Here is a 22,505-nt window from a genome sequence, read left to right as displayed (position 1 = left end):
CAAACAACGCCGATTAATTAGCGCTATTATCTTTTATCAAAAACAGAAGGGGTAAATCTGAGGGGCTTTAAAGGAAGATATGCTGAGTCAGCAGTTATATATCATAATGCGATTATGAGTCTTACTATTTCTTCCCTTTTTTTTCACCCTCCCAGTGTACTCCTTTCCATCCTCCTGTGTGTGTTTTAACTCTACATCATCAATCACAGATGCCACGAAGAGACCATGACAACAAAAAGGGATTATGTTAACTTTTCCAATTTATTCGTGTCGTCAACACGGCACAAATAGATCTCTCCGCAGAGAGGGACGTGCTCAGTCAACACAAACTAGAGCTGCATCATTTAGCAGCCTCTAAACATGGTTATTAATGGACTCAAGAAAAGTGGGAAAACGCCCACTATTCATCACAAGGGAATGGTCTTTGCATGATGAATTTGCACTGATGACAACAGAATCAAACACTGTCTTAATTTCTCCACTGACAACAAAGTTTAGCAAAGTCAGCTGTTATTTCAAGATTTATTCAAAGCAATAGCGATTGTCTTTCCCTCTGGCTTTGCCTGAATTACAGAAATATCCAAAACAAACCCTAACATGTACCTTTGAAATCAGGTTTTATTCAGAACAAAAGGGAAAACACAACATTTTAGTTGAGACAATCCCATGTATCCGGTATAATTTACCTTTGAAGAGCGGTGTGAAGCGTTAACTTACAGTGACAGTATCAGTAAAAAGTAGAAATGCTGTTTTAAATAAATTGCTCTTGTTTAGAAATTATTCTTGTAACAGGAAAGGGGGCATCTGTTTTCCCTTGATGTTGCCACTTTGTCTTGTTGAAAGTTGTGAAACTGCAGGATTTTTATGATGACAGATACATGATTCAGCAGCCACTAACAATACGGTCTTTTCTTAAAATATGTGAGTAGGAAATGTGGATTTATAACATCGTTTAACATTTTGGGGAATATTCTTATTTGCTTTCTTACCAAGAGTTAGATGAGAGATACAACTCTCATATCTGTATGCTAAATATGAAGCTACTGCCAGTAGCTAGTTAGCTTAGCTTAGCATAAAGACTGGAAACAGGGGGGAACAGCTAGCTAAGTACTTCTAAAGCTCAATAATTATCACATTATATCTTATTTGTTGAATCCGACAAAAAAAGGAGAAAACTGCTCCCAGTCAAGAACTAGTCAGACACATAACCCCCTGTAAAAGGGCAAATATTCCTTTTTACACTGTAGTATACTATATATTTTAGAGATTTTTCTACATTTGCCTCGCTAGGCTGGCCTTCTCTTCTTGTTTTCTGTTTTGTGCTAAGCTAAGCTGTTGGTTGTAGCTTCATATTTACCACAAACACCAGAGGGTGAAATTAATCTTCTCGTCTAACTCTCGGCAAGAAAGTGAATTAGTGTTTCTCCCAAAATATCAAACCATTCCTTTAACCATTCCTGTTGGACATGGGAAATGTCTTTCACCTCACTTGGTCTTTAGGATGGACATTTTTTCAGTAACATACTATCACAATAAAATCATCAAACAACCCAGAGTAAAAATCCTTCTCTTATGAAGGGGTCTAATTGCTTTTTTTTTTTTTTTGCAGAAGTTCAACAGAAATACAAATTATAAAGTAGCTGCTTGAGGCTTACAGGGGGAAAAAGAAATCCCAGCTCAGACAGAAAAGAGTATTTTGGGGAAAAGTCTCATTGAGGCCAAGCCTATAAAACCCCATTTCATGTCACCATATGTCTTCTCGTACAGTAGGCGGGCTATAAAAACACATCTATCACTTTGGAAACCAGGAGCAGAGCATATCATGAGAGGAATCAATCTTTCCCCAAAGACCTCCCTGTTCAGAATTACCTCTATATACAGCACTGTCAGCACACACAGTGAGAGGAGCTAGGGGAGAGAGGGAGGGGGGGAGTGCAGATGTGACTTTATTTAGTTGTGTGAAGTCCTTAACTCCACCTGGAGGAAGAGGAACGATGGAGGTAAAAGATTCTGTCCTCTATGGCTCAATAGGAGGGGTTGCTGTGGTTATGGTTCATTTTATTTCTATTAAAAGTGTGAACGCTATTCATAAAACGATCTTAACTCAAGAGGGACTCATTCATTTCTGCAGAGCTATTTTACATGCTTTTGTAAAAGCTGGCTCAAGCTATAATGAAATAATTAAAAGTAATAATAAAAGTACAAGAGCTTTTTACAGTTGGCTCACATTTTGACAGCAAAAGCAACGACTAAACAGGGGACAACTAAACTAATAATTAATATTTAGTAAGTTAATGATATTAGCGTTATACTTCCATGTTTTGAAAATAAGGTGGCAACTGCTTTTGTTGTCAGGTAGTTGATTGGTTTGGCTGTCTAAAACCCCAATACAATACAATATGTAATTAACAATGACATAAAGTACACATTTTATGCTTTTTTTCCCTGATTAATGACTAAACTGATCAATGAATTACCAAAATTGTTGTCCATTAATTTAATGTAGATCGACTAATCAAATAATTGTGTCTTTAGATGTTGTATGTGTCAAATAAATCAGCAGTATTGGAGCACTTTATGCTATAAAATGGAAAGAAAACAGCTCGATGCCAATTATATAATTAGGAGTTGTTGTACAGCAAATTTCAGCAATAATCTTAAAGGAATATTTGGACATTTTGCATTGACATTCTTCGGTCTCTTGCCAGGAGTTAGGTGAGAAGATTGATACCAATTTCATGTTTGTAAGTTAAATTTAAAGCTACTGCCAATTAGCTTAGCTTAGCATAGAGACTGGAAACAAAGGGAAACCGTCCAAAGGTAACAAAATCTAGTGGCACCTCTAAAGTTCACAAATTAACATCTCATTTGTTTAACAGGGAAGTTTTACGCTGGTTTTGTGCTAAACTACTGACCAGTAACTCCCTAAAGTCTCCACTGGTTGCTTGGCAACACGTTTTCAGGAAGTTACTGCTCATAATAGTTCAGCACACAGACTAAATTTGTAGTTTTTACACTTTGGTTTTCGTACTGATTAAAGAAATAAGATAACAGGTTAATTAGTCAGCTAGATGTGCTTTTAAGTGGATTTTGTTACCTTTGGCAGGAGCCAGGCTAGCTGTTTCCCCCTGTTTCCAGCCTGTACGCTAAGCTAAGCTAATTGGCTGCTGGCTGTAGATTCATATTAACTGCACATACATGAGAAGTAGTATAAAATTTTAATACACGTTTCCTAAAATGTTGAACAATTGCTTTAAATATGTGAGTTGGCGCAAATGTTATGATATTGAAAACCTGTGACATGGTTCACGGGTTGTCCTTGTGCATGCAGAACATACAGCGCAGCAGATAAGAGTCGCCCACTACTGTATGTTATGTCATGGTATATGAAGGTAGAGGAGATAATAGACAATAAAAAGGCTGTGTTGTTTAGTCTACTTACATATTAAGGTAAACATAAATGCCATTCACTAGCGGTTGTATGTTGCTGTGTCTGCACTTTCACATCCTTTGATGGTGCGGCGACACAAATGACCTCCTCCAAATCAGCCACTACTACATTCCATCTCATCTCATATTTACCCAACATTCAACCCGAGCTCGGTTTTATCTCTTTCTCTGGCTTTGTTCATTTTGCTTCACTATTTCTCCTTTCAGGGTTTAAACCTCTAGAAAAAAAGGCTTAGAAATCCCCCGCACACTTGTCTGGACACACACACAATGCCCTCTGTCGAAGGTTTTTTTTTACTTCTGGCGCTGCCTCTGCTCTCTAACCGCAATCTCCTGAAAACACAATACGACTTATTTGACAGTCTAAAGAAAATCAGACAGCCTCTCAATACACTAAAGAGCTGAGAGCCGCGGGGCGCTCAATAGAGAGGCAATTCATCCATTATGACCGTCACTTACAGCAGAGGGAGGCTGGACAGAGGAGGAGAAGGAAGGAAGGAGGGGGGATAAACCTGAGGAACAACAGAGTTACAATGAAAAGGAGAAAGAAAGTAGACATGAAATAAAGGAGAGCAGTTTGAGGTCGAGAAAGAGGTTTCAGGAAGGTGGGACAGAGTCACATAATTCTATCCAAGTTATGTTTATATGTGCTGCTATCCAAAAGTGCTGGGCTGTGTATGTCCAAGAAAAACACGAGCAGGAATTAGCAGTCCCCACTAGACTAAAGCTTCACTTTATTGGACATTGTGTTTAGACAAGGTCTTTGTTCCTTCATTCTGAGCTGTGTTTAATTTACAGGATATTTTCTGTTTATCGCAGCTGTTCTGAGCCCAGGCTGGATCACACGCACGCACACACTTTATTTAGTCTTTTGTCCTTTAAATACAAAGGTACAAGGTTTTTATCTAAATTAAATGTCTGCTTTTTAAAAACATATTTATTGCTGATTGATACAAAACGACACTGCGTCAGCCTATAATGAATCCATTATGCCTCACCTACGGAAAAATCCTCTGGCACACAGAAAGTAATGTGTTTTATGTTTTCCAGTGTTGTGGTACTTAAAATTGGCAGTGGTTGCCCACCATGACAGGGCTAAAGTCAAACTTCATTAGGCCAAAACACAAAAAGTTGTCATCCCTAAAATTGTTTGTATGCTAGTATTTTGTTTTGTCAAATATGTTTTGAGGGGAAAATAATTGCTTGGATTATGTTCAGTGGCAGCCAGTGTGGGAACTATACACTGGCTTTCGGGGGAGCTCACTCTTTCTGGACAAACTGGGAGGTACAGTACGCTGAATAATGGCGATTCGTCACACTGACATGGAAAGTTTATTTTCCGATCTGAAGTTGATGATATTGTGCTGCCCCTCTTCAGTGGTGATGGCAAGAATAGCATTATCTTTATTAAAGGGAATTAGTGATGAGTACACAAATGATGCACGAATCACACATCAATAGTAGCCCAAGTTTACACATAATTCATGATGATGAAGATATAGAAAAATAGAGATGCATGGCAAACATAGCCTATGGTCAATATTTTAGAAATATCAGAAATCAAGCTTTCAGGGGAGCTAATGTCTTATTAAGAGGATCCCAGCTTCCCCTGGCTCCCCTGTAGTTCGTTTTTTTCATGTAAGTAAGAGTATACAGTTAAGAAAGTTGTACCGAAGGTGGTCGAGGTGATAGGTGGGGTTTGCATCCATGTGTGGTTATTTTTAGGCCACAAAAGGTTGAACTTCACATCACTGTTGACTTTTAAATATTCAACTAAGAAGATAATCCTTCCCTAACCTTAATTTGCCCATATCAAACCCATATCAATTTCAGGCTTATTTTTTTAAAACTTCCATTTAGTCCCGCTAGTCCGGTTTTTAATTCAACCAACCAACTGGTTAAACGGATATAAATACAGATATAGACACAGACAATAGTGTACTCGCTCATCCCTAATAAAACAGTATGTGTATTTGTCCTGAACTGGTATGTGACTTCCTCAGCTTGGTACATCCTGTGACCCAAACAAAATCGCCCATTTATGTCCACCACTCAGACAAGCAGAACATAAACTCTAGACCAATAAAGTTTTGGCAGAGCACCAGTTGTTGTCTATCAGCCGTAGAATGCTAGTCGGCGTGTTCCAGTTAGCCAAGTTAGTCGAGCTTGTAGTGATGCTGCTGTCCAAATAACAAACACAAATGAGAGATCAGAGCTGGAGGATCCTCCCATGACATTTAGATCCCCTGTTACGGGATCACTACAGTTTTCCAGTTAGTTGCAACAAAAATAGCCGAAGATTAGCGGATGGAACCAAAACCGCGTGCCGACATTGTTTAGCCGACGTCGGGCACATCTGTGGAAACACTTCAAACATCATTTACGATGGCATGAGTGTCTGTTAGTGGAACAAAACAGAAACAGACTGGAAGGAAAGTCATCCTCTCTGCAGCATTCAGGCAGCCTCTCACTGCAGATTCACACCAAAGCCATCATTAATGCTCCAGAAGTGAATATTGCTTTATATGCGGTTGTAGAGAATACAGGATTTAGGCATATGAGCCCCTCTACAATGATATCTGGAGTGGATTTCATATGCCCCTTTACTCGCCTCACACATGCTACGTTTTTGGTACTTTACATACACATTAGCGGCATAATAACAATATAATAACCTATGATTTGATGAAAATGTTCATGTGTTTTCTTCATCTATATTCTGGTTGTAAAGTGTGACAGCTGGCCCAGTAAGCAGCATGCCACAGCTGGATATCCGTCGACACAGCTGTTGGTGGTCAGATCGTATATCATCACTGATATTCACGGTCTCTACATCCCGACACAAACTGTTCAGACACACACTGTTGACCAAAAATAACCTGTATGTTCATCACAACTCCTGCAGCAGGCTGTAATCACTGTAACTGTCCTGACTGTATGAAAATCGCTTCTCTAGGCATATTTTAATGTGTTCTGTCTCTGTTTTAATTGAAGGTGTTGCAGTCTATTAAAGTAATGTTAGTGTGGGTGATGTCTGCCACAGTGTTATTTATTTATAGTAGTGCTGCAGTAGGACTGCAACTAATGATTATTTTCATCATTATTCTAACTGCAGATTATTGTTTAATTAAGATTAATTGTTGTCTATAAACGTCAGAAAGTAATGAAAATGTATTCAATTTACAGATATTGCAGGAGCGAATCCTCATGTTTTGAAAAAAATTACTCAAAGGTCCTGTGTGTAACATTTAGGAGGATCTATTGGCAGAAATATAATAAAATATTCATAGTTATGTTTTTATTAGTGTATAATCACCTGAAAAAAAGAATTGTTGTGTTTTTGTTACCTTAGAATAAGCCGTTTTTTTCTACAGTATCTGCCATGTTTCTATAGTATCCTAGAATGGACAAACCATACATTGGGCCTTTCATGGTCACTGTAGTTTCCTCTTCTCGCTTGGAAGGGCAGGGTGAAGTGACTACACCAATAGGTAACACTGAATCCTACACACTGGTCCTTAAAGCAGCTAAATTATTATCAAAACTGTTGACGTTTATTTTTCTGTAAACTCAATTAATCAAATAATTGTTTTAACCTCACACTGAAGGGTGACAAAGTTGGAGACTTTCAGTTAACACAGCTTAAAATGTGAAAACACAAAAAAATCTTTATGTTATTTGAGACATTTTTGTTCGAATTGAGCCTTCAAACCTTTAAAAGACGATTAAGAGATTGTTTCTACCACAAATCAACTTGTTTCAGAAGTCTCTGTTTTGATGTATTTACACTTTGTAAACTCACGCAGCAAGTTTGATTTGTAATTGAAACATGTTTCTTGGCTCAAAACTGCTTCTTATTGTAACAGTCTATCCTGTGTTTCACAGGGTGTTTCTGTTGCCATAAGGTGGAAGCTGTCGTGGGAGAAGAAGAAAAATAAAATAAGCTGTTGCTGGTCATTGCACTACGTCTCTATGTCCCGTTTGGTAATTTATTATTAAACCTATTCAGTTAGTGGAACCCACACACTTGGCTACATTATGATAGATACTGTAACTCTCAATTTACTGCATGCAAAAAACCATAAAAGTGGACTCAGACTTCACATGTTTAACAAGGCTCCACGCCAACCCCCATCTTGTTTCCCACATTGTTCAGGTGTTTGCCAACTCGCGGCTGCCCTGATTTAAATGTTACTGCAGCCCTGAAAATACAAAACCAAATTTAATTGAAATATTCATGCCACGTTTGTGCACAGGTAGCGAAAATAAATAATTTTTATATTAATTTAATATTTATAAAAACAGCTGACAGCAATGAAAGCTGGGAGAGAAGACCGTCCAGTGGTGTGAGGAGCAGAGTGATAGGCCCTGAAATGGAAGGATATGAGGAAAGTGCCTCAGAGACAAAGCCCCAGAGGCCTGCAAGAGGCAGATAGCCGACTCCTCCTCCTCAATTTCCTCTCTCCTCCTCAGTCGCATCCCTCCATCTCTGTCTGTAGGAATGCAAATTCTTGTTATCTCCTCTGCGCTAGTAGCGTCTGAGCCCATCCATCCCTCCACACCATCATCCGGCAAGTCTCCGAAGCCAAAAGAAACCAACTCAACTTTGCCAGCTATGGAGGATCAAGTGGGAAAATGAGACAGTGATGATAATGATGATAAGAGACAAGACGAATTATTTCTTTATTATTCCAGTGGCAGTTAAACGCAGCACAACATCTCTGAAATAGTTGGGTAAGAGCAGGGCTTTAGTCTTTGATGTGATAATAGCTGGTTGGGGTGTTGTGGTTTCGCCGTCAAGACTCAAGTGGAAAATTGCTTTGCACACTCTGGCAAACACGTCTGCTGAGTCACGTGTCGGACCCACTCATACACATCTCCTGATAACCCCACCTCCTTATCCATGTCTATCAGGGTGTGCTTAGGCCACTTGGCAGAGGGACTCCTGTTTCCAGTCCAAACCCATTGGTCTGGTTTCTCTTCCAGTTAAGTCTGGTGTGGAGTTGGTGGTGCTGAGTGTTGGGAGTGGTTTGTTTTTTTATCCCCCAGTCTAGCAGACTATCCCGCGGAGGTGAGAGCTGCAAATGGTCCTGTATCAGGCTGACTGCTTGGCTGGCAGTGTGTTGTTGGTGGTTTTGTACTGTGGTTTTGTGCCAGACAAGCTTTTTCAACCATGAATCTTCTGATGTAATTTCCCAGAGAAAAGAAATAACTCATTGTCCGGTCCTTTTCTGTATTCAGGGGTGAGATGTCTTTGTACGGTAGCCACGTCACACTCACAGGTACACCAAGTACCAGAACACATGCAGACGCTGTGTTTTCTCTCCATTTCATAAACATCTCTCCACTCCAGAGTCATTTTACAAATCTTACCGCATTCTCTCCTAAATCCAGCAGCAATAAAAACTGTCTGTGTACAGTTTAATATGCCAAGCACATACAGTATGTCCAATAATAACAGTAATAACTACTATTAAGAGAACAGAGTCCAAGAACAGTGCTCACTTACCACCAGTCGCCACGGTGATTTCACGCAGGAAATGTCCATAAAATGGGAAATCGAAGGACAGATTAACTCTCTGTGAGGGGAAAAACAGACAAATGACCCCGGTCAGAAAGATAGAGGTAAGAAGAGGATCAGAGAAGAGACTGTTCTCATCTTATAAAAACAACAAGAGGATTTAGATCAGAAGGGAAATGTGGAGAGAAAATACAAAGGTGCCCTGTCTGCTATATCGGCTCTACCTTGTGAGGCAATCGCTTGTCATTTCTGTGTAGAGATCTAAAATAGTGATCTAAAGAAGAATGTAAATGTGTTAAAAAAAATATATATTTGCATATGACCTCTGTTACATGTAAGTACAAGAAGAAAGGAAAATCATATTCCTTCCTGAAAGATTCAGATTTCAAGGAAATGTCGATGTCCTTGTAATATTAAATAAATATTAAACATTAAAATAAAACTTGATGGGTAAATATACTTATTTGTAAATGTCTATTATATGGAAGCACATTTTTGCTAGAAAAGAAGAAGAAGAAGTTACAGAAATAAAAATACTCACGGAAAGTTAAAATGATCAGATACTGTTTATAAGTTATGAGATGGTATGTTGAAATTGTGACTTTTTAAGTCAAAATTGTGACATTGAAAGTTCAAATTATGATAATTACTGAGGCAAAAATGCTAATACAGTGAGTCAAAACCTTGAGTTATGTCAGTTTTGATTTATTATCACATAATTTGAATTTAAAGATTTAGTTTTTGTCATTCTAACAAATAAAAAGGGGTGTTAATGTTATAATAATGGTTATGGTTGTTTTCTAATCAGCAAATGTTAGCATGCTAACACGCTAAACTAAGACGGTGAACGTGGTAAACATTATACCTGCTTTACATCAGCATGTTAGCACTGATATAGTGAGCCTGTTAGCATGCTGAGTTCAGACTCAGAGTGGCTAGCATGGCTGCAGACTCTTAAACAGCCAGTATGCTTCTTTAAAAGTTTTAGTTGGATGGTTGAATGGCTTTAGAAACACCCTCCCCCACGCACACTGACATAATTAGTCAAAAATGTGTTTAAAATTATGAGATTAAAATTTTGACTCATTCTTTCATGATCAACTTTTTTCTTTTCTTGGTAGAAATGGGCTTCCATACAATTCATAAATATGATGATGGGAATTAAAACATAAAAAAAAAGTTTCAAGAAACTATAGTATTATACAAAAATGACCACATCACCACAAACGAAGACTTGCATGCATTCATTATTCCTGAACTCAATATGCTACAGTCACATCGTAACCACTGCCAGATAATGTTATGGAGCTACCGTCCACAGTAAACATGCAGCTATTATAGATGATCCTAGATTATGCTGGAGGGAGTAATCCCAGTGGCCAACCACACTAAATTCTCACAGACCATATAGCCGATCCAGAGTTTAACTTTTAACTTTTTTTTTTTTTACTACAATTCTGTGATGAAGTTGACCTCTGCGGCTGTGTTTTCTTTTACGACCTTATTGGCCAGTTCCTCTCAGTGTCTCTGGCAGGCAGCAGTGCCAGGAAGGAACAGGGAAGCTTTCTCCAATCCTCCTCCAGCACTCAGAGTTTTTTTATGTAGTTTCTCAGGACTTTAACTGCCATAATAATATAGTCTATTTGTTTAAAAATGTTAGTCTGCTGACACAGTGGCTGAATTTCAGCACAGATGGTTTTCACTTCTACTTGCGCTGCAATCTCATGATCAAATGATCCAGCCAAGATTTCAATATCGCCTTCTGAGTCTGGATTGCTTGGCCGGTCTTTGAATTGGGAAATTCACTTATTGATTATTAAAGCCAAAGTTAGAGAAACCTCCCACATCCCTCTTATGCTATTAGGAAGAAAAGCCTCGCCTCTTTTGAGGGCAGTTCTGTGGCTAAATAGAATAGCTTCCCTCAAATTGTATGGTTCAATCCATCATTACACGACTGAAGGTAGAGGAGCAGAATACGCAATGTGAATCTCTATTCTATCTCCTCGCCAGCTATTGTTCAGCCTGTATAGTCTGTGACTGCCCTGCTGCCATGCTGCTCTGTCTCTCCAGTCAGTCTACTGCCGCTGCCTTGTGTGACTTCATCAGTATGCGCCTCACATGGGTCACCTGCTTGTGAAGAGGTGGAGGAAGAGGAGCTCGGAAACTTCACTGCAGAGAGAAACTCTCCTAAACCGTTTAAATTGCTTAAAGGAATATATTTTTTTCCAACCACATTGCCATGGCTTTAATGGTAGAGGAAACAAATGTCTTTTGTCAATGGTCAATCTAAGAGCTGGGGCTTGTTTGTTATGTAATTAGTATAATATTTTAGCACGATGAAGTTAGTTCCATACTTTACTGACACATATATGCATATACACCTATCTCTTCTCTGTGTTGTGGGTATTGATTTTTATCTTTCTCTTCCTCTTTGATCCCATATCACTGGCTAAACTAACCGGCTGCTATGCTCCAGTAGCTGAAGACTGATATGATTGGCGTGGCCGTGTCTGTGTTTGTGAGAGGATTAAATCTCCAAATGCAGATTGGTACTAAAAGTTGAAAAACCTTAAAGCTTGACTCGTAAAGTCTGATGTAATATATGTATGTAGTATTTGTATTTGTTATTTATGTGAAATAGCATAGCCTACGTCTTGGGACGCAAGATAGAATTCAGAAACATATTTTGATAATAAAGTGAAATCAAATCAAATGGGGGCTGTTGCTGCATCACTTAGCATCTGGCTAGCTTAGCTGTAGTAACTAATCGGATTTAACACAGAGCCACACTGGACCTGGTTTCTGTGTCAAAGATGGAGTTCAACTCAACTGCAACTGTTTCTCCTTTGCTCTTTCAAGGGGAGGGTGAAGTGAGGGAGTTGCAACTACACCGATAGATGCCACACTGGATCTTGAAATGTCTTAACACTGACAACTGATTAGTCCATTGTCAGAAAATTAAATGGATGCTAGTTTATTTTTCATTTAAGAAGGTTAATTAAAGTGTTCAATGTGTCTTTAATGCACATTTTTTGTATCTCAGCTAGTGTAAAGTTGAGTTGAGTATCTACTCATAGAAGGAAAGGAATTAAATCCTCTGGTGGTGTAATTTTGGGTGAAATAAATCATTTATTTTTCAGGATTTAAAATGTTTTATGTGATCTTTTCTGCACATATGAAGTATTCAGGAGGTTTAAAGGTGCGTCACAGGTGAGCCCACACATAATTTGAGTTTTTATTCTTTGTACAAAGTAGACAGACACCTACTACAATACACATATGTAGTGTTAGTAAACAAATCGTTCTTAAGGTCTGAACAGAAAAGTGTTAAACTTGGCTAATGACTATATGCAACTGACCCCCAGGTTCGGGTATATTTGGTACAGTAACATTCACAATTGGTCCGACATCCACAGAGGAAAGGACACCAAGGAAAGCTCCTCGCGTGCTGTTTGTTGACTTACCGCCGCTTGTCTGTGTGTGTTGGACAGAATCCCGTGGATCTTGACTTTTTCCTTGTCCATCTGGTCGATATTTACCCACAAGTCCTTGCTCATGGGATCCAACGGGCTGTAGGTTTTGGACGTGTAGTAGTCGTGATCCGTATCCTCCTTTAGAAGTGACAAAGATACTGAGTTAGTGTGAGGAAGCGTAGTACAAAGAAAAGTTATAATACAGCTTGAAGGACAGAGTTGCTGTGTTGCTTAGTGATGCAGTCTGTGCTCTTATTATAAGGTATACAGCGTGCAGAATATATAAACACATATTTATAAAGACATCCTGTTCACTGTTCCTCTAAGCTGCTGTGAGCCCAAATTAAAACACAAGCGACCCTACCAGCAACAATTTGTAAGCAAACAAAAACAATTAAAACTTTTACACAAACTTCTACACATGGAAAATGAAAAAATGTTGAGTATTTGTAATCCTGCTGCAGAACAAATTACATGCTGAATTAGATTATGTTACAATGCAATCATTTCCATTATGTGTGCTGCGTGTGCATTCCCTTTGTCCTTTCATTTAACTCTATGGTTTTCATTAGGGGCACAATCAGCACACAAAGCGGTTTTAATGTCTACTAATCAAATTAAATAAAAAAAAACAAAAAAAAAACCCCAAGAAGTCAATCGACTTCTTCCACTCTTAAAAAGCCCGTACCAGACTGCACAGTCAGGGATTGCCTTCTGTAACAGAAACATTTGTGGACTTTTATAAGCCATGTGGGAGAGGCCAGTCTGCTTTTATTGTTTCCTGTACAGAATTAGGAAGAATGCTCGTGTCGTGCGCTTCCTATTGCTCGTCTCTTTCCCTGTGGGTCTAATGAGATACCTTGCAGCTGTGCCTTTTATCTAAAACATTGTTAAAGTTAATGTTTCGCTGGATGGGGAGTCAGGGAAGTTTACACTGCGTCTGGCTATGATCTCACTAATAGGAACTCACACAGCTCTGTGGATGCTTTTATATATTGATATATATATATGTATGAGGGGTATTATTCTGAGCTACTGTGCTTTGGTTGTCAAAAGGCCATGAGACAAACATTAATTAAAGCACAATCTTTCCCTGTTCAGTTCGTTTTGCTTCAAGGATTCAAATTTCCCTCAGAGAGTTACAATCTAATACCTCAACACATTATTCAGCCTAGAATATAAGACAGTAAGATAATGTTTCAGGCTTAGCAAAGCCTCCGTGGAATTGATAAATATCCAAATTCCAAATGGGGTTCAGCCATGTAGGTGGGTGTTACTTTTGATTAATTTGTAGATTTAAACAAACATTGCCAGGAGCCTTTCATCAAAGCTTAAAGTGCAGACAAATCGTGTCAGGAAAAAAAGGCCCCTAAAGGCAGCCTTAGTCAGCACATTACTTTCAGAATAGAAAACAAGGGCGCTTGTAAAAGGAGCAGACACAAATGCAAGGCTGTAAAGCTTCCTCCTAATCAGCACAAGATGTTTTTTGGTCTTGTGGAGAAGGAGGGAGATAGAGGCTCCTCAAGAGGTGAGAGAAGCCATCTGGCGGTTCTTGCCTTCAGGGGGAGGCGAGAGGGAAGGGGAAGTTGGGCAGGGTTCATTCGTCCAGCTGCGTGTAGGTGGACAAGACCACAGAAAACACAGTGCACGGTGCTCGACCAGAGAAACACACTCACACAAAAATACACAATTATATAAAGAGATTTGGTGGGAGGTTGTGGGAGGAAGGTGGTGTGCCTTTAAATCGGGTCAACTTGTGCCAAAATGTGCCAGCGAGTGAAGCATGGTACTCAACACTGATGTGTGAAAATACAACCATCGTGTGAAATGTGTTACTGCTACTAGGTAAAGGAGGTAGAGCACATCTATATCCAAGTAGATTTACAAAGCATGGAGTCATTATTATGCATGTCTAATCTAAATACCAGAACTCACTTCCATATTAGTGCTTTCAACAACTCCAAATCGTTGTTAAGTACCTGTAGAGCTAGCTTGGTTTCAGAGCTCTGACCACATTACAGATATGTATAGGTCTGGTTTTGTGCTCATTGACTTGCTGTTTCTTGTATCTTTTTTCATGATGGTACAGTGACTGGCTTTAATATCCAGACTACAAAATCCAGAGTGGTTTGTTAGACACAATGAACTTTTCACTCACAGGAAAAAGCTTGAGCAGTAAAATCACTGCTGTCATTTTATAAATGTGAAATGTTCGGTGCACAAATCATCCACTGACAGCCGAATATTTTGAAATGGCAGTGATATACATTCCTGCTTTCAAACAGTAAATGAACCCCAAAGGTAGGCGTGGTTGGCTGAGGACCTTTATTGCATGTCATGCTCTCTCTCCTCATTTCCTGTTACCTCTGTAGTTCCAGTTATCAAACACACAAAGACAAAAACACCTAAAAGGTCATTATATTTTTTACAGTTACCAACGATGTCATGGGGATTTGTGGACTTGTTGAGACGATAGCTTGACGATATCTGTCAATGTTGTTAATGTATTCCAGAAAAGAAAGTGACCTATAATGTATCTGAAACATATTTTATGCAATTGTAAATAGATCTGAAACCAAAAAACAGTACAATTACGAGTACATTTTTGAGGTGCATTTGCAACAGTGCATCCCTCTTACTAAAATACAAATAATTTAATAAAAACATGAGCAAATTCTTATGCATGTATATGCATTTTGGATATATACTGTATTGTAAAGGTATGTCATATATATTTTCATGCCCTATGGGAGAAACACATGCACAGCTTCAGTGGGATAAGCTCCAGTTGACCCTCAGAGACACTATGGATGCCTGAGCTGGAGGCTAATGGACGATAGAAGGTCACAGGATGAACGAGTGAGAGGAGAGGAGGAATATGACCCTGCCACTTCACTCCCAGTAGGGGGTCTCCTGCCCCGTTTTCATCTGTCCGTCATAAACTGAAATAGTGCGACTAGATAACGGTGGAGAAAACCAAAATTGCTGCCAATAACGTGCCATTTTCTGGGCTCTGGAGCGCAAAAACAAACCGTAGAAAAGATTCTTTCGTGTGCGAAACCCATTCCAGATTCACTCCCATCTCTGTCTGAGGCATTTACTCGAGCTGCCCACCACGTCAATATTGCATTAAACTGAGACCTGAATATCTTGTGCCAACATGTTTTCACTTCTGAATGGCTCCTTAACACAGGAGAGTCCCTGAATACAAGGCTGTATCGCTTCGCCTTTATGAGATTATTCTTGGTGTTTTACTTAGAAAATAAGATGTTTTTAAATGTTTTAAAGCTGCTGCTAAAGAGAGGAGTGGTGGCTGTGATTCACGAATGTTTGTCAGAAAAATAAAGGAAAACCATAATCCCCTCAACTGCATGTCCCTGCTCCTGAGAAAATAAAATTTCATGTGTCATTGCTTTGAATAAATGTTCCAATATGTTGGGATTAAGCTGCAAGTCAGCCGTCCCCATATTTCTTTTTTCTAAGAGTACACATTTAAATCAGACTGCGGCCTGTTTTGAAAAAGCACTAAAAAGACGCCATCGCTCATGTGTGCAGCTCTTCATCAGCTGATAATGCCTGTGATCCATTATTCACCGCTCCGCTCCATCTCCTGCTTATTGTAGCAGCTTGATGGTGCTGGTGGTGTGTGTGGGGAGACTGAACAATGTGAGAATACCCACTGGTCTCTGCTGCACGAGCCAATTTCTGATTCCTTTTAATAGTTGTATGGATACTCTAGTATGAGCCAAAATACTGGACTTAATCTGTAACAGACCTGTGAAAAACATACATGACCTGATGTGCATTAATTTATTCTTACTTGTGTATTTGACGTATTGACACAGACCACGGAAATAAAGTGAGACCCAATCTGACCTGAGTATAATTTGGACCCAGTCTGACTCTGAGGTGGCAAATGTACACACATTCTTTACTCAAGTAGAAGTACAGATACTAAAAAGATTTGAGTAAAAGTTGAAGTAGTGATTCAGCTTCTTTACTCAAGTAAAATTTGGGTTTCTCTGAAGGACATAGTGATAGTGAGTGTCCTTTTATTGTTTCTTTTGTCTTGTTACATTGTTTTTATCACGTTACTGTCATGTATCGGTCTTGGTGTTGGCAGGACGTGATGTTAAAAAGCAGTGCTGTAGTCTTGGACTTAGGAGTCCGGACTCGAAATGTTTGTTCTATTGTCTTGGTTTAATTCAGTATTGCCCACTGGTGATCAAATAGTCATGTGTCAGTGTGGTGTTGTGAACAATGAAAATACAGAGAGATAAAAGTAAATAAGAAGTCGGACGTGAATCCAGGAACCTGATATATAATTAAAATGTGCATCTGGTCTTTGATTTTAGATCTCATGAACTGGATTTGCAAGATGTCCGCAGAGTTCAGACAGAATGTGGTTGCATTTTAAAGCAATGTTCGGGGGACGGTGAGGTACAGAGTTCACTACTCAGTGAATTCACAAACTCGCTGCCTTCGCTGTCTTTGCTCATCTGCAGAAATGACTGCAAAACCAAGATGTTGGCTGACCCACTGAGAAAAGGCTACGACTCTAACACAGGACGATGATGCTCAGTTGAAGACTGAAGCAGACTGGACACATACTGAAAATATAAACCACTTCATGGTTCATCTGTAGAGCAGCTGCCTCAGATAGATAGAGTTTAAACAGTGAACAACATAAAGACAGTAAACATCTCTTTCCAAACACATTTTCCTCTGGGAATCTTTTAACAAATTTGACAAACTGAGACACAAAACAAACAAAAGGGGGGGAAAAAAACCTAATTTGCATTCACTGCAGGTTTTGAATATGGAGCGCGGTGAGGGCAAAAGCAGCGCTGGGAATCAAGTGAAGGAAAGAAAATTAGCAAGCCGAGCAGCTTGCTGCCTCGCTGTGTGAATTCTCTCCCCTAAGAAATACACAAATAAACAGTAAATGTAGTGGAGCATGTAACCCCAACAGGGGCCTCCTGTGCTGTGAAGTACCAGACATCCAATAACAAGTATTCACAATAAACCACACCCTTATTTCTACACATCAAAGCAAGCAAACAACCCCCCCCCTCCAAAACACCAATATACTGCACGCTAATATTGGCATGTCTGACAGTGGTTAAATTATCAGGACAGACTCCACTTTACTGTCGATGTGAACAGCCAGCCGTGAAAATGAGACCATCAAATGTACACATTATTTCAGAGGGAACACGAGGAGTTATGTGTCCCTCTTGGCTTCATTTGTGGTGTTGACTGGGGTTGCAATATGATACAGGATTCGTAAAAGTCTGCACAATTAATCATCTGAGTGGTTGCCACGTGTGTGTTCTTGTGCGGTTTGTTTGCGCTCATCGTAAAGACGGGGCTTTAAATGGTGCCATCTAACAGCTGTAAGCAACCTCCTAGAGTAGTTTCTCAAACTTGAGGTCAGGACCCTGTGCTGGCTCGCTTGCTATGCAGACAGCGTTTCAGGTGATTCCTCAGACTGAGCTGCTGTTGAGACCACTAATAGCACTAAAAAATGAAAGGGTCACTACAGGTGAAAAGGTTAAATATGGCAGTTTGAGTACATTTTAAGTGTTTAGTGTTATCAGATGCCAAAACATGCACTGTTTTAAAGTAAGTATGACACACATTTTACAACTCTGCAAAGTTATCAGGGCAGCCATCATTTTATCCGACAATTAATAAATTTACGTTGAAAGCTAATATACAAGCAATGTGCATTTATCTCCTTAATAATCAAGCAATTATTATACCTCTATTTACTTTCTGACAGTAAATGTAGGTTAATTCTTATTTTCATCAAATTAAGAAAACACAAACATTTTTCAATATTCATTCACATTTGGGAGTCAGAACAGGCCAACCCAACCAGATAATGCCATGTTTAAACAATTTTTTTTAGGTTGTTCTGGGTCCAATGATCATCATTATCAATATCTACAAAATGTTTTGGTTTCTAATTAAGCCGTAAAGCGTCTCCTACGAGCCTACTTTGGGTATTACTTTAGTTAAATGTGAAGAATCACACAGGAATGCCAGTTTTTATGCTTTATTTTGGAAATAACAAAACAATTTATATTTGAAACAGAGTAATGTGTGTATCTAAAATTAAACATATGCCTCCATGCTCATGCAAACAAAACACGGCACGAGTATAAACATTAAATACTATTAATTATTTACAGTACATGCCAACCTAACAGCCGGGGGTTATGAAATGTCTGGGACCGATAAAACATGATACATGAGACGAGGTTAATAAACTGCTCTGAACTGGCAAGATAAACAACAAAAACACAACTGCAACAGCCACGAGCCACAGCTGACAGCATGTCTGGACTAGCACAAACTTTGGCTTTCAGCGATGAGACTTGGCTCAAACTCAGTGACACAGACTCTTCCATTGTTGCCTTATTCTACCTCACAGTGACTTGAAGACACCTTTAGCCGAGAGGCTGTTTAATGATCTGGAGAGCTGATACAGTGAGTCACTGTTATTCAGGGGCGTCAGACAGTCTGCTGTTAAGGCCCCGGTTATAAACCTGCATGTCGAGGTGAGAATCTATTATTGGAAACTTGTGTTATGGCACCAGTTCAACTTAATACAGGCTGACCTCAGAGCAAAGAAAATATGTTTTCAGTTCTATAAAAGAGGAACCCTGATTTATAACTAAGAAACATTCATTCCACCTTAAAACAACTTTGCATGGCTAAAAATGCTCTTAGGGATTGCATCTCTCATACGTTGTAGAATTTAAATGAATAGTTCGACATTTCAGGAAATATTCACTGTTTTGCTGAGAGTTAGATGAGAAGATTGATACCACTAGCCTAGCTTTGTAGGAAAGGTAACAAAATGCAACTACCAGCAAAAAACAAAAACATATTTTTAGGGTTAGGGTTCGACTCCAGGCTAGTTGTTTCCCCTGTTTCCAATCTTGATGCTAAGCTAAGCTAACAGACCGCACCTTCGTATTGAATGGATGGATCGATTAAGTGTATTTTGCAAAATAATTCCTTTAAAACAAGACATTTTTGACTGTGATCAAATTATCTTGTTTTTTTGTTGTCAGCCTGTCCAAAATAAAAGAGTAACCACTTCCTTCTGGCAAAAGTCATCAATCATATAAAAACAATCAATCGCACGACAGAGCCCAAAGACATACTGCATTTAAGCGATTAACATTTTTCTGGACAGGACATTTGGTTGCAAATCACTAACTGAAAAAGAGTAAACACGTTTGAATGAATGGCGGGTGAGCCAAAAAGATAAATTATGACAGAAAATAACTCTTGGAATGTGTTAACCATCAGAGATATTGGATGATATACGGCTTTCTGTGAGTCTAAGGGAAGAGGTTTTCGTCCTCTGTCTGTCTTTCCTCAGTTAAAACTCCTTCAGAGCAGAAAAGACAGGTCTTTAAATCCATTCAGCTCACTGCTCGGTGGAAGATTTAAGCTTTACAGTTTCTGCCCTCTGAATACGAAGGCTTTTCTCGTGTCAACAAAGTGTCGGTGGCAGGTGAGGGAATGTGTCTGTGCGTTGAGTAATGACAGCGGGAATGACAGGGTGTTTGTGCGGTAGACTGCTTTTCCATTCGGCAACAACAAAATGAGCCTCAGACAGCGACAACAAGCGAGGGAGGGACGCGTTTGTGTGATGGTACAAGTGTGCGTGGATGTGAAGTGCACATGTTTATGCATTGTGTCTGCGTGGAGTGTTTACGGCTGACGATCAAAGCTCCCTCCCCTCCTCGCTGAGAGACACTGGGCTGTGAACCTGGGATGATTAGAAGCCACAGGAAAACTTAACGAGCTGTCTAAGCCCGGGCGGCCGCCATCATTATGACAGAACCCCTCGATGCTGTTCGCCGGCCAAGGCGCCACAACAACGGGACACGGGCCATGCCTTTCATTTACATAGACACAAACACAGGCCGAACCCAGCTTTTAATCTGAAGCAGCTCCACCAACTTCCTGGAACTGTGGGAGGCCAGGTTAATTTCCTGTTCTGGTCTCTCAGAGGTCAAGTTTTAGAGGATCCAGTCCCATGCAGAAGGTAGATGAACACCCGAGGGCTGAGATTAATTTGATATAAAGTATTAATCCTCAAAGGCCCCTCCTAGTCTTCTTTTTCATTACCAAATATCCATTCTTCAGGTGAGATTTATAATTGCTCCGGGGAAGAAACCAAAGAGTATTTTTAGGTTCAGCTCAAGAGAGGACTTTATCGATTCATTCTTTTTATATTAGTTGGCTTCTTTACGAGACAGGAAGGTTTAGCGTGTGAGCCGCTTTGTTCAGCCAGAGCTGCACTGATCTGAGTCACAATGAAGCTGAATTCATTTGGTGGGAAGACAATGACTTTAAACACTGATCCTGTTAACTAACTAATGATAAGTAATGACTATGATTATAGGTTGCAAACATTTGCCTCAGTTCCAGGGAACAACTTTTCATTTCGTTCATCCACTCTAATATATAGCATAGCATAAAAAAAACTTATAAATATTATACTATCTATATAATATACTTATAAATATATTATATAACATAAAACCCTTCACTTAGATTAATTCCAAATATTAAGTTCCTCCATTACTGTAATTTATGTTTGATTACTTTTTACTTTTAAATTGTTTTCAGGACATTTTTAAGAAGGTTTCTAGACAAAACAGGACAAAAACGATCATATCATCCACCGGGAGGCCTGGTACTGACACATTTAACTCTAGTTTCATTCCTCCTTGATGAAGTGTCTCAAGTTCATTACAGTTAGGTGGTCAGTGTTTATGGGACAATCCGGTTTAATTCGCTTTGTGGCGCTCTTGGCTGTTCTAACAGCAGGAGATTTTTCCGCTATGATCTCCGGCAAATTAACTACAGTTTACTACAGTTTTACTCTAACTGTAACATCAGCAACTGACACTCTGAGTCTGGTACATAGTGTGCAGCTCATCCCACCAACAGTCAAGTTTCAAACTTAATTTGCACCCAAGATGAGCTGAGTGAGGGGTTAAAATACAATTAAAATTTCCAAGACACATTGATTATTTCCAAGATATTTGTTTATTTTTATACATTTCCTGATGTTTCTATGACTGAAAAACTATCCTCTAAATTTTCAGGTATTCCAGGTTTTTCAGGGTGCATAGGAACCCTGACTTTGTTCATCATAACCTAAATAATATCAGACAAAGCCAAGAGCCAGGAATTGAATTTGTAACTCAATTTTAAGCCAACATGGACAAGGAGTCCTTCAAATGCTCAATCTAAAACAATCCACAATTTCATGACAACTGGACAGACATCAAAGGCTAGTGAACAGCTACTCAATTGACCTTGAACCCAGGGGAATAAAAATGCATGTTGGAAATCTGCATATTGTCAATATTTTTGAGATCACACAAAGTTTCTCAAATCCTGTTTTCAGAGGAGCTCCTGTCTACTTAAGGTACTAAAAAACCATCACCATCAGGTTTTCAGAAGTCGCATATATCCGAGCGGAGTTTCCCAGTCTTCATTAAGACTGTAAGTTGATGAGGACAACATAAAAGATTCAAACGAGGCAAATCAAATGAGAGCACCTGTGCGGGAGGGCTTTTTTTTATGGCTGTTGCCAAATTACACAATTAAAGTGATGCTGCAGCAGTTTACTGTAGCACTGCACCTCCATAAATTTAGAGGACTTGCAAGAGATGGGTTAAATAAAATAAAGGGTGAAAATCAATGCATCAGAACAGACTTTAAGTCACTTGAATAGGCTGAGCTCCAAAAACCCTGGGTGCTACACACACACAAAAATAGAGGTACGAGACAAGAACAGTTTTGTACTTACGGGTACACTTTTGAAGAATGTTCCCTCAAAAGTACAATATTGGTCTTTAAGAGGTCCAAAGTGTACCTTTTGACTAACAGAAAGGGTACAAAGTGACTTAAAGCAAAAGAAAGAACAAATTTGTACCATTTCAAGGGGTACCTGCAGCATTGAAGTAACTGTGTATTATAGGCCTATTAGTATTATTAGTTGAGGTATGTAGAACTATTAT

General features: G+C 39.2%; 1 protein-coding gene across 1 annotated transcript in view; it reads right to left on the bottom strand.

Annotated features, from left to right (window-relative positions):
• Positions 1–22,505, bottom strand: part of plxdc2 (plexin domain containing 2) — a 93,690-nt gene that overhangs the window by 34,824 nt on the left and 36,361 nt on the right. Inside the window, exons 3-4 of the mRNA XM_035673263.1 lie at positions 12,436–12,582; positions 8,960–9,029 (exon numbers count right to left, since the gene is read on the bottom strand). Coding sequence (XP_035529156.1) covers positions 8,960–9,029; positions 12,436–12,582 — 217 coding nt within the window. The remainder of the gene's footprint in view (positions 1–8,959; positions 9,030–12,435; positions 12,583–22,505) is intronic.

This window comes from Morone saxatilis, unplaced genomic scaffold (assembly GCF_004916995.1).
Source record: "Morone saxatilis isolate NCDOM2014 unplaced genomic scaffold, NCSU_SB_2.0 Contig0, whole genome shotgun sequence".
In the NCBI taxonomy this organism is placed as follows: Eukaryota; Metazoa; Chordata; class Actinopteri; family Moronidae; genus Morone; species Morone saxatilis.
The sequence above is the reverse complement of the archived record's forward strand: the minus strand, read 5'-3'. Positions and strand labels throughout refer to the sequence as shown.